Source organism: Leptonotus elevatus, chromosome 3 (genome assembly GCF_054856555.1).
Source record: "Leptonotus elevatus isolate MCC_2025b chromosome 3, RoL_Lele_1.0, whole genome shotgun sequence".
Lineage (NCBI taxonomy): Eukaryota > Metazoa > Chordata > Actinopteri > Syngnathiformes > Syngnathidae > Leptonotus > Leptonotus elevatus.
In genome coordinates this window covers 5231432-5243175 of record NC_141241.1, presented here as the reverse complement: position 1 = coordinate 5243175, position 11744 = coordinate 5231432, and the positions used below count along the sequence as shown (strand labels likewise).

Below are 11744 nucleotides of genomic sequence, written 5' to 3'. Positions count from 1 at the left end.
TGAAGACACAAATGAACACATTTTCAATCAAATATTTATTTATTAAATTTGTAACTTGTTGACCTACCTTTACTCATCATCCTCATCACTGAGATATTTAACCTTATTAGCATCACGAGAATCAGTTACAACAGCATAGGACCTAGAAAAATGTTTTTTTTTCTTTCAAAGTTGGAACCTTTTTGGCTTTTTATAGAGGTCATATTTTCAAGAACTAGAGCTTGCATCCGATTGTCTTGGAACTGTGGGCGTTTCATCTAAAGATGTTCAAGATGAAAAGTAAAAGCAGAGCTTTATTTATCTTCGAACGCTGTTGCCGCAGCGATGCGCTGTTCGCCATGAAAATGTATGCTAATTTAGATGGTCAAAACGTGTGAAAACACATGGAATTTTACACACACAAAAGACCTGGCAAATCCATATGTTGATGATTTATTGCGTCATTAAAAAAAATTCAATCCAAATCCAATGTGCCAGTCACAATTTACATTCCACAAACAAATTCAGCTTGGTCAACAGACAATTTCTGATGTCATTAATTGCTGGTGTTGTGTTGTGAAAATATTCACTGGGACTTTTTTTTGTGCCTCTTATACTTTAGTAGTGGTCGTAGAAGAGAGGACACACACAAAAGCACAACTAAACAATTGTAAATATACAGTACAAAAAAAAAAACTGCAAAAATAAGGCACTGGCAATTCTACTACATGAATGAGTGGCTGCACTTTACTGTAAACATATTAAAAGAATCACATACAGTAGATTAATTCACATTCACACACATTCAAATGTGACATTTCAGAGACAGAATCAACAGAAGACAGCATTACAACCTAAAAAATGAAAAAAGTGGCACCAACAGTGTTGATGTCAACAACACTCTTGTAAAGTTAAGCATAATTGTATAATGGTTGAAACCAGCCAACCTGCATCACATCTGTCCCTAGAGTTTTTGGATTGAACACTAAAAATCTGCTTTTTCATTGACCCGTGCTTCTTTTTAAATTAACTCGTTCACTGCCATTGACGGCTATAGACGTCAAAAATCCATTTGAACTATTTGTATTAGTTTAACATTTTTTCCACTTTTGTTAACAAGAGGATGAAAACCTAGATTTTGTTTATTGTACATTTAGAACAGATATAAAATGTGTGATTAATAGCGAGTTAACTAGTGAATTCATGCGATTAATTACGATTTTAAAAAAAATTGCGCCTGACGTCCCTAATTTGTAATAATCTTTTATTTTATTAATTTTTTTATCGTGTCAGGCGATTTAAATTTTTGATGGTAATTAACTGCACGACTTCACTAGTTAACTCACGATTTATCACAAATTTTATATCTGTTGTAAATGTCCAATTTTGGGTTTTTTTTAGGTTTTCATACTCTTGTTAACAAGTAGGAAAAAAATGTTGAACTAATAGAAATAGTTCAAATTAATTTTTGACGCCTATAGTCGTCAATGGCACTGAATGAGTTAATATTCAAAAGTCATGCTTTGTTATAAATTCACTTTAGACAAACATTGTAGTGTTATTGTGGCTACACAAATTTAGGAAAAAAAAGTGCAGATTTAACGATGAAGAGATTAAATGGACTTTTTCAAAATAGAATCGGTTACTCTTCAGTTGTTCAAAACTGCATTTAGCATTATACTTCATACTTAAAAGGTCAATAAAGATTTTTTTTTTCCTTCCAGTAAAATAATGACTTGCATCGCTACTCTTTGGTGTACAAAAACAACGGTTGTATTTAAACATGATCAAGTACCACGTTTACAAGTTTGTCTCTCAACGAGCCCGAAATATCCCAATTGTGCAAGAAAGCTGAGCAACGTCCTCTTATGCACAATGTGAATGTACCCTTGCGCGGACGGTGTCGTGCTGCAGCAGCGGCCTCGTCACAAATGCTGTCATTGGAGAGAACAATCTCAGTCCGAATCAGAGTCTGAAAGTTCATCTGGAAGACAAAAAACACCTCCATCAGCATGATTGGCGCATCCCCGTGTGGGCTTTTGTGCTCCAGTTTTTAAATAAGAAATAGTCATTCACAAAAATCCTTTTATTGTAGCTGTTGACAAATGAAAAATATACATAGAACCCATTTTGAAGAACACGAGGTCAAGGCTGTAATTTGCCCCAAAAAAAAGAAGAAAAAAAAAAGCCAGAGCCGAATTTCAAAAATTGGGGGAGAATGTTTTATGTACTGTCAAAATCACGGAAAACTTTAAAGCTTCTAGAAGAAAAAGTTCACACAAGTTCATCTGCGAAACTCAGCAAATTGAACTCAGATGTCAACATGTCTGCCAATTTAAAGATATATGCAGCCAAATTTGAATGGGTGAGTCTTCATGATCCACGAACAAACATACTGCCAGGAGAACAAAGGAGTTCATTTAAGGCAACAAGTCGGTGTAACCCTTCCAGCAGTAATTTAAAGAAATTATTCAAAAATTTAAAAAAAAAACAATCGAGGGATGCTCTTGTGCACTTTAACTGCCATTGACGGCTATAGTCGTCAAAAATTCATTTGAACTATTTCTATTAGTTTAATTTTTTCCCCACTTTTGTTAACAAGAGCAAAAAAACCTCGATTTTTTTTATTGTACATTTAGAACAGATATAAAATTTGTCGTTAACTAGTGAGGTCATGCGATTAATTACGAATAAAAAAAAATCTCTTTTTTTTTTATCGTGTCAGGCGATTTAAATTTTTGATGTAATTAACTGCATGACTTCAACAGTTAACTCACGATTAATCACAAATCTTATATCTGTTGTAAATGTACAATAAAAAAAATCTAGGTTTTCATGCTCTTGATAACAAAAGTGAAAAAAAAGTTAAACTAATAGAAATGGTTCAAATTAATTTTTGACGTCTATAGCCGTCCATGGCAGTGAATGAGTTAAATGCATCTGAATTTGGTGCATAAACATCCTGACGTAGGTCAATGATTGAGAGTGGAGAACAAAGGAATAATTAAAAAGGATTATATATTCTTTAACTAGTTTCTTCAACAAAATGATGCTGTTTTACTGTATTGAAACCTTCAAGGTAATAAGGTCACTTTAGAAATGAACCAAAATGTCTGTTTGTTTTTTTGTTTTCTCTGACAAAGTTGTGGATTATCAGGGCATCAAGCTAAACTCAAAACTACAAATAATATTATATGCTGTATTCCCATACACGTTTTCGGATGGCGATCGTTGTCGGACAATACCTTGCTGTCTGGAGGCCTCCTCAGTGGTGTCTCCGCCTTGCTTCAGGAAATTGGCGAGCTCGTTAAAAATGAGATAAAAATCTAAAGCAAATGCAATGGTAGCGATGAAGCCAAAAACCTGCGTGGAGGACAGAAGGAGAAACTTGCAGGTGAAATTTAGACGTTGGGGGGGGGGGGGTAGTGTGGAAGGATAACGGTGATGCTGGGCGGTGTAAGCAGTCAGGCGGTCGACTTTACCCCGGCAGCTTTGGAGGAACCATCCACATATTTGGACACGGCAATTATGGAAATGATGAAAAAGATGATGGCAGCAGTCACGCATCTCATGAAATCCTAGAAAAGGGCAAAAGAGGAAACGCTTATTAGCAGGAAAAACATAACGCTGACTATTTCTTTAAAAACTAGTGCTGGGTTTAAAAGATGGAATAATCAATATTGAATTGATTTTCCTTTTCGAGCCTGATATTGATTCATAAAACCATGAATCGATTATTTCTTTCCCAAAAAAATTTGTACTTTTTTTCTTGGAATTTACTGTTTACGTACAATTTTAAAGTATTTTCTTACATTTATGAAAGACTTGACTCTTTTCAATTTCTATTTATTATTATTGAATTAGAATTATGAAAATACTTTCCTTCCATCCTCACTGCTGTCAATGTTTGTGTAACACTTAAGTGATTATAGCACGTGTTACTTTCATTTAATAAACGAAACCTCAGGAAAATTGAATTTGGAATTTAACTCATTCACTGCCATTGACGACTATAGACGTCAAAAATTCATTTGAACTATTTCTTTTAGTTTCACATTATTTTTCCACTTTTGTTAACAAGAGTATGAAAACCTAAAAAAAACAAAAACATTTAGAACAGATATTAAATTTGTGATTAATCGTGAGTTAACTAGTGAAGTCATGTGATTAATTACAAATTTAAAAAAATAATCGCCTGATGCCGCTAATTAAAAAAAAAGAAGAAAAGATTATTCAAAAATTATCGAATCGAACTGAACTCTTGTGAATCGAAATCGAACCAATTGCTGAAATTAGAATCAATGCCCAACCCCTAGCAACTACAACATGATCCGGGACATTCCTCGTACCATGAGAGGCCACAGGAAGCCTTTAAACCTCTCGTTGAATTTAGTCGAGTAGGCGAAGAGCAGGAAGAGGGCAGCCAGGAACTCCAGCAGCGGGACCGTCACGAAGGCGGCCGCTGTGGATGCCGCGAAGCATACGAAGTCCACGAAGGACAGCGCCTACACACACATGGAGAGGTTCGGGAGGAACGTTAAGACAAAAGCAACACAGACTTTCATAAACAAGAGCAAAGAATCAAATCCCGCTCTGCTCTGAATAAATCTCAGAACTCATCTGTTGATTTTTTTTCCCCTCCTCTTCTGAAGGATTGTTTATTTATCAAGCGTGTCACTTCCCGCATGGAGTCTGTTTAGTTCCTGACATGGATCACTATCTTTTAGCCTTCCACCACCTTGTTTGGTTTCTTTTTCCATCCATCAACACTCGGCTCGTCCTCATTCTCGACCCCGATGTCCATACGTACAGTACATAAAGGGAGACATCTGGCAGCCAGATCTGGCAACCAGATCTGGCAACCAGATCTGCCTTGTGGCCGGTAGTAATTCACAACACAATTTAGGCTGAGTACAAGTAGGTTGCGTCCAGTTTTGATTGTCTCTCTCTCTGGAAGCAAAGCAGCTTCCCCAAGAGTGGAGCTTATCCACCCACGGCTCCAGGCCTACTTCCTGTAAGGAGATACGAGCTGCTAACAGACTATGTTTATTCACGGTCACACTAAATCTCACTTGCCGGCACAAACACTCACTCATATCAATGGAAAATGTAAAGCAAAAAACAAAAAAGAGCAATGATGATGACATTACCGAATGAACAATACTAAGCTCTTTAAAAAAAAAAAAGAAAAGAAAAAAAAGGAAAAAAAAAAAGGGGACAAAAAGGAAAATATAAAGCGGTAACAATGACTATAAAAAAGGCAAAAAATGACAACAAAATTAACAAAAAGGAAACACTAATTTGCTTTAATGTGAAGTGACCCCCCCCCCCCCTCCCCACAACTAAAACAAAATATGTGATATTTAAATAAACAATTGAGGAAAAAAAAAACATGACACATGAAGCCAAGCCAAAACAAATAGATCAGGATATAGATGAATGTAAGGTGTGTAATATTTATTGCCATCTAGTGGTGAAATGTTAGAATGCAATGATTTTGAAGCACACGCACTATGGCATGCTGCCTTCATGTGGTATCAAAATTATGGTAAATACCACATGTCGTGTAGAAAATTGCACACGAACGCCCCCTCATGTCGTATTTTCTACTAGACAACTGGGAATTAATTTTGATACCTTAGTTTCAGAGTTGAGAGAACGGAGAGCGCCGAAGGATTTGTGAATGGCAAGAAATATTAACACTAATAAGGGCGTTAACGTCCGCTAGCACAGCAGCTTGTTTTAGAATATACACAATTACGAACCATACACAATTTTTCCATGACAACAAAATCACATGAACAGAACTCGGTCGTAATTAGGAGTTTCCGAGTGGTGATGTCCATCTTTCCCGTAGCACATGAAGGCAGGGAGAGGCTAGATGACTCGTCCCAGCTGCTGGCCAATGGAATCGAACGTCCGCACGGGCGGCCATTTTGCCCCAGTCACCTCGCTCCGCCTCTCTCATTCATTACTACTAAAAATCAACTGATTATCAAGCTGTTTAGTTTATAAGCGTAGCTACATACTTGTTAATAATTAATAATCCATATAGTTAAAAAAATATCCATCCAGAATTATTACTACATCATTAAAGTTTGTGAGAAAGCAAACCGTGTGTAAATCCGTCAAGTTTTAAGCGAGATAACAAGAGTTGATGTTTAGTTCACTCACCTTCGCTCACAGTCAACAGACTGCCTGCCTGTGACAAGATGGCTGACCCGTGCGGACGTAAGACATCTAGTTTTTATATAATCTATGCAATACGGTGCCTCAGACAGACCACACTTTGCAAGTTTAGCATCAATTACTACCAATTATTATTTGGAGTGAGAGAGCAGACCGGCTAGCGGGAGCGGCGAGCAAGAATAGCTAGCAAGAACTTGCTAGAGCGGCTAGCAGGAGAAGCTAGCAAACGCTAGTGAGAGCAAAGCAGCAACGGGACCTGAACCATGGGAATCAACGACAGCCACCTGCAGGCCCAAGCTGTTGAAGGTAAGAGGCGGTCGACCCATTGGGTTCGACACCAGCTGCGACTGCATGACTTCACTAGTTAACTCACGATTAATCACAAATGTTATATCTGTTCTAAATGTACAATAAAACAATTCTAGGTTTTTATACTATTGTTAACAAAAGTGGGAAAAAACGTTAAACTAATAGAAATAGTTCGAATGAATTTTTGACGTCTATAGCCGTCAACGGCAGTGAATGAGTTAAGATAGCAATATTTACTCGGCTAGCTTCACACTTCCTGTATTAAGCTTTTATTCTTATACAGAACACAACTCAATGACAATGCAATGTTATGTACAATGTTTTTTGAACATGTTCAAAATTTCTTGGCCACAAGAAAACCTGTTAATTAAATATATTAAAACGTCTTTGTGACCGTTTGTGACCTCCAATGAACCCGGGTACTGACCTTAGGGTCATAATAGTTCGGGGCCATAAATAATTCTACAAGCCTGTTAAACTGCACTGGATAATTACGGGTGGACGTTTGCTCGGGCAGAAAAAAATTATGAGAATTCTTAAGAGTACCAAGAATAAAAGTTCACGTTTTTTGTTGTATAAATTACTTCTCTTAGCCTACAGGGCAAAACGAACACTCTTACATCATCATAATGAACAAACAGATTGTACTTAAAAGGTATGGAATGAGTAAGCAGGTACTAAAAGGTCGTAAAATGAGCTGTGAGTGCAACGATGAGTCACAAACACAACCGGCCAAAGAGAATTCTGCCATTGCTATGTTCATACCAAAAAAGGGACTGTTTCTAACATCATCTTATATTAAACTCAATTGTTATGCACGGCAGGAATAGACGTTTGATACAGGCGGAATAATAACCAACATTTAGCTGGTTAGTAGGGGTGGGAATCTTTGAATGTCTCACGATTCGATTCCGATTTTTGGGCCTGCGATTTGATTCAGAATCGATTTTCGATTAAGAGCAATTTTTTTTTATTCAAAATGATTTGATTGACAATGACTTTTGCTTCAATCTATAGATGTGCAAGGAATCGTAATGATCTACTCCAGTCTGACTCGCTAATGCTAATTAGCGCGCTACTCGCGGGACTTTCATCACTCAAACGAACGGCTACAACTTAACAGCGTATCAGACCGCGCGGAACCACACTGCCCCTAAGTGGCCAAATCGGGTACAACATGAACAGCGCACCAAATAAAGGCACACACAGACAAAGGCAAGATAGTATAAAATCATTTAAATAAAATCGATTTTGGTACATTTAAAATCGATTCTGAATCGTACTAAATGAGAATTGCCATTCTTATGAGAATTTATTTTTTGGGGCACACCCCTAATGGTTAGCCTGACTAATATACATGGTAAGATGTGGCGTTCTCTTACAATGCACATTTTTTTTTCAGATTTTCAAAGAAAGAGCAAGACTCGGTTGTGGACGTCGGGTCATGCACTGGGTGAGCACGATGCTCCCGGCTACAAATTGAAGAATGGAAGTGCGTGACAGTGAGGAAGAGAATGACCGCTCTGTGACCACGGCCCAACATTAGCTGAGAGTCACATGACACCAGTGTGATGAAAAAAAATGAAAAAAAGAACACTTCCTTCCCACTAGCATGAGATAGCTGATGTTGCATGTGTGCCCCGGGTTTAAGAAAAGAAAACGACATGGACTTGGTTTTGCTCAATGCTGAATCCACGTTTTTATCCGTCTCAAGGGGCGGCCATTTTGCCACTTGCTGTCGACTGAAAATTACATCACAGTGCCTCAGGGCTCAGCTTGCGAACGTCACATGACCAAACCCAGAAAACAGGTGAGCTGTGACGTTTGGGGGGGGGGGGGGGGGGGGTCTGATGTAATTTTAAATCAACGGCAAAATGTGATGTCATTATCAAAATGGCCGCCTACTGAGATGAATAAAAACAGGTGGCTTTTGCTGTGTAACTCATATTCCACAAACACAATTTTAATCACAATAATAATCACAATAATTTACTAATGGGGCTGCAAAGAACATATTATCGAATGCAAAGAAATTCAGCTATTCGTAGATGGCCTTTTGACTTCTGACCGCACAAACGATCTCCATAATCTTGGAGAAAGTCTTCTTAGAATGTGAAAGTCTTTCAGCTGCAAAGGCGAGACCGTCTGAATTCCTTCATTCGCTGCAATGGTGGCGGCTTCTCTCTGCTTTTGTTCTTATATGATGTCAAGCACTGGAATGCGACCAACAAATTCCTTGAAAGTTTTAGCACACTTTGCCAATAAAGATGGTTCTAATTCAGCGTGTGGATTACATTTTTGGGGGGAGCTTTGCTTTTTTGGAGCATTTTATTTTAATTTTCTGTTTCACCGATTTTTTTTCTGTCAATTTTTTTTCCCAAAAAACAGGCTGAATTTTTTTTCTCTCCAAAAAACAGACAAATAAAAATTTTCAAAAAAACTGGGGAAAAAATGATTCTGATGATGATTTTATTTTATTTTTTACCTCTGAACTCCAAGTGACTTGTTGCAGACTCGCTAATAGCGTAAACGGACACTTTCCCGCATACCTCCATATGCAATACGATGGTCATATTTACTTACTGGCTTTCAATAAAGGAATGAATGTGTATACTGTATTGTGGTTTGTTCTCTAATCTCTGAGGGAAAACCCCTTTTAAAAAAAATACTTAGAAAAACAGAAAAAAAAATATTCAGAAAAATAATTATTTTATAAAACAGGGAAAAAATATTCAGAAAAAAACGGGGGAAAATTTTCAGAAAAACAGATGAAAAAAAAAATTAAAACAGAAAAAAAAACGGAAAAAAATATTCAATAAAACAGAAAAAAAGCACACAAAAAACAAAGCTCCCCCCAAAAATAGTCAGAAAAACTGGACTTTTTTTTTTCCAAGTGAATGCAATATGCTTCCGTAAGATTCCGCCTTAAAAAATAAAATAAAACTTTTATACAACGTATTTCTTTATTTTTAACAATGGCTACACAAGCACAAGTCATATTGACCTATAAAAATATTTGGTGCACCAAAGAAGCATTTATCAAAGGTTAGAGAGAAAAAAAGTGTATTTCAAAGTTCGAATGTTTTTTTGTTGTTGTTTTTTTTTTACCGTTTCAGACACCGACTGACCAACGTGGAAGCAGATTGAAGAGTTGCGGTTGTAGTTGCGTTAAAGCGCGACGCGGTGCCACATTTCTACTTTCATCTTGTGTAAGAAAAACTTTCCTACCACTTCAGCGATGAGCAGCATTCCTTTCCTGGAGGAGGCGAACTCTCTGCTGGGGAGGACCGACTGCAGCACGCTGCGACGCGGCTGCCTCGAGTCGGGAGCTTCGATGTCTCCCATGGCGGAGAGCAAGAGAGAGAGAGAGAGAAAAGAAGAAGAAGACAAAAGTCGTGAAGAAGAGCTGATCGTCCGCGTTGAGGCTCAACCCAAACTGGAATAGGACGAGGCTCCTCTGAGGTGGAAGCGGAAACAATGACAGCGCGGAAGCACGACGGCGGGCAGCAACATCTGTTTGGCCAGATGTGAAACGGGGGGACGGGACAACCCCTAAAACTCACGCTCGCTCGCGCGCGCACACAAACGCACACAGCCATCTTGTGATGGGAATGTCGATTCAACAGTGACGTCACACAACTTTGAAACTCCACTCTAAAAAGAGAATTGTTGAACCAATTTTAGAATACAATTTGAATTGTTGAACAACTTATATATATCTAAAAAAAAATCACTTCAATTGGCGACACACGATTGAATTAAGTTACTCTAAAGTGAATATAAAAGTTTAATTAATTATGAGTACATTAAACTTTGGATGACCCAATTTGGATTAATTTAGGTGAATATTTTAAGTTTAATTAACTCATAATTAAACTTAATATATTCACTTTGGATTAATTTAATTAAGTTGTGCATGTGTTTTACGTTTTTAACAATTCAATTTGTACGGAAGAGGATTAAGGCCAGTGAAGAGAGAGAGAAAAAGTTTGGCAGGATTCTCACGTTATTCTCAGAATTCTCACTTTAAAGTCAGAATTCTGACTTTATTCTCATAATTCTGAAGTCAGAATTTTGAGAATAGTCAGAATTCTCACTAAAGTGAGAATTTTAAGAATAAAGTGAGAATTCTCACTTTAAAGTCAGAATTCTGAGATTGTAGTGAGAATTCTGAGGGGGAAAATAATCAGAATTCTGCAAGATTAAAGTCAGACTTCTCACTTTAAAGTCAGAATTCTGAGAATACAGTCAGAATTCTGACTTTAAAGGGAGAATTAATTCTGAGGGGAAAAAAGTCAGAATTCTACAAGATTAAAGTCAGAATTCTCCCTTTAAAGTTAGAATTCTGAGAATAAAGTCAGACTTGTGACTTCAAAGCCAGACACTTTTTTTCTCACTTTCTTCACTGGCCCTAATCCTCTTCCGTAAATTTGTAATCTTAAACTAGTTCAACAAATCTCTTTTTTAGAATGTAGAGGCGTGACCACATGAGTATTAGTCTTTGATCATTTTCATAGATTACATATTGACATTACAATAAAAATATCTATCCATCTATCTATCTATCAGATATAATAATAAAGTTTTCTGTATGCATTTTTCTATGGATTCTAATTTCATTCCTTGTTCTTTCTCTGGAGTTTGGTTTCACTTCTTGGCTTTGTTGAATGCGCTCTTGTGGAAAAGTGGCTAACTAGTGTAGCAGCCCACTCAACAGGAAACCAAATAGCTGCGGCTGAAGAATGCTAGCTGAGAATACGCTCATGTGGGATTCCATCTGTGGCAGCATGTTTTCTTGTCGGGACAATCATTGGCTATTCCTCATGTTTAACGTGTGCTGTTTGATCATTCTTATGCCGTTTCAACATTTCTCCATGAGCTTTCAAAGACCAACAGGTGTATTTTTCTATGGGAACCCGTGCAAATGTGGTGGAAATATAGACCGTTTTTACGGTTCCAAGCTCCTTTCACTTTCCTTGAGGTAGTCAGCAGCATATTGGTCACCCAGAGATTGAAAAAGAGGAAGTGGCTATCGGACCTTGTTTTTTTTAGTTTTTTTTTAGTCATGCTATTTAAACCTTTCTGCAGCCTCAGCGTTTAAAGCTGCTTGATAAGGTCCATCTTTATCAGCACGCAACATGCGAGAGAGAGGAAATGTAAAAACTATCACAGCATGTCCTCATGGTGCCACACGAGGAGAAAAGTAGCGTTGGCGAATGATTATTTGAATTTTCATGACCTGTAAGTGAGTTACAAAGGTAATGAAA

The 11744-nt window shown here is 37.4% G+C and overlaps 1 protein-coding gene across 1 annotated transcript; it reads right to left on the bottom strand.

Moving 5' to 3' along the window:
- Positions 1 to 407: 407 nt before the first annotated feature.
- On the bottom strand, positions 408 to 10076 carry LOC147176717 (CKLF-like MARVEL transmembrane domain-containing protein 3). The gene is made up of 5 exons (XM_086071584.1): positions 9706 to 10076; positions 4329 to 4484; positions 3462 to 3557; positions 3225 to 3342; positions 408 to 1963 (listed from the first exon to the last, which is right to left on the bottom strand). Exons 1-5 carry the CDS (start codon positions 9820 to 9822, stop codon positions 1935 to 1937), a joined length of 516 nt encoding a protein of 171 aa, XP_085927710.1. The 5' UTR covers positions 9823 to 10076; the 3' UTR covers positions 408 to 1934.
- Between the last annotated feature and the right edge of the window lie 1668 nt (positions 10077 to 11744).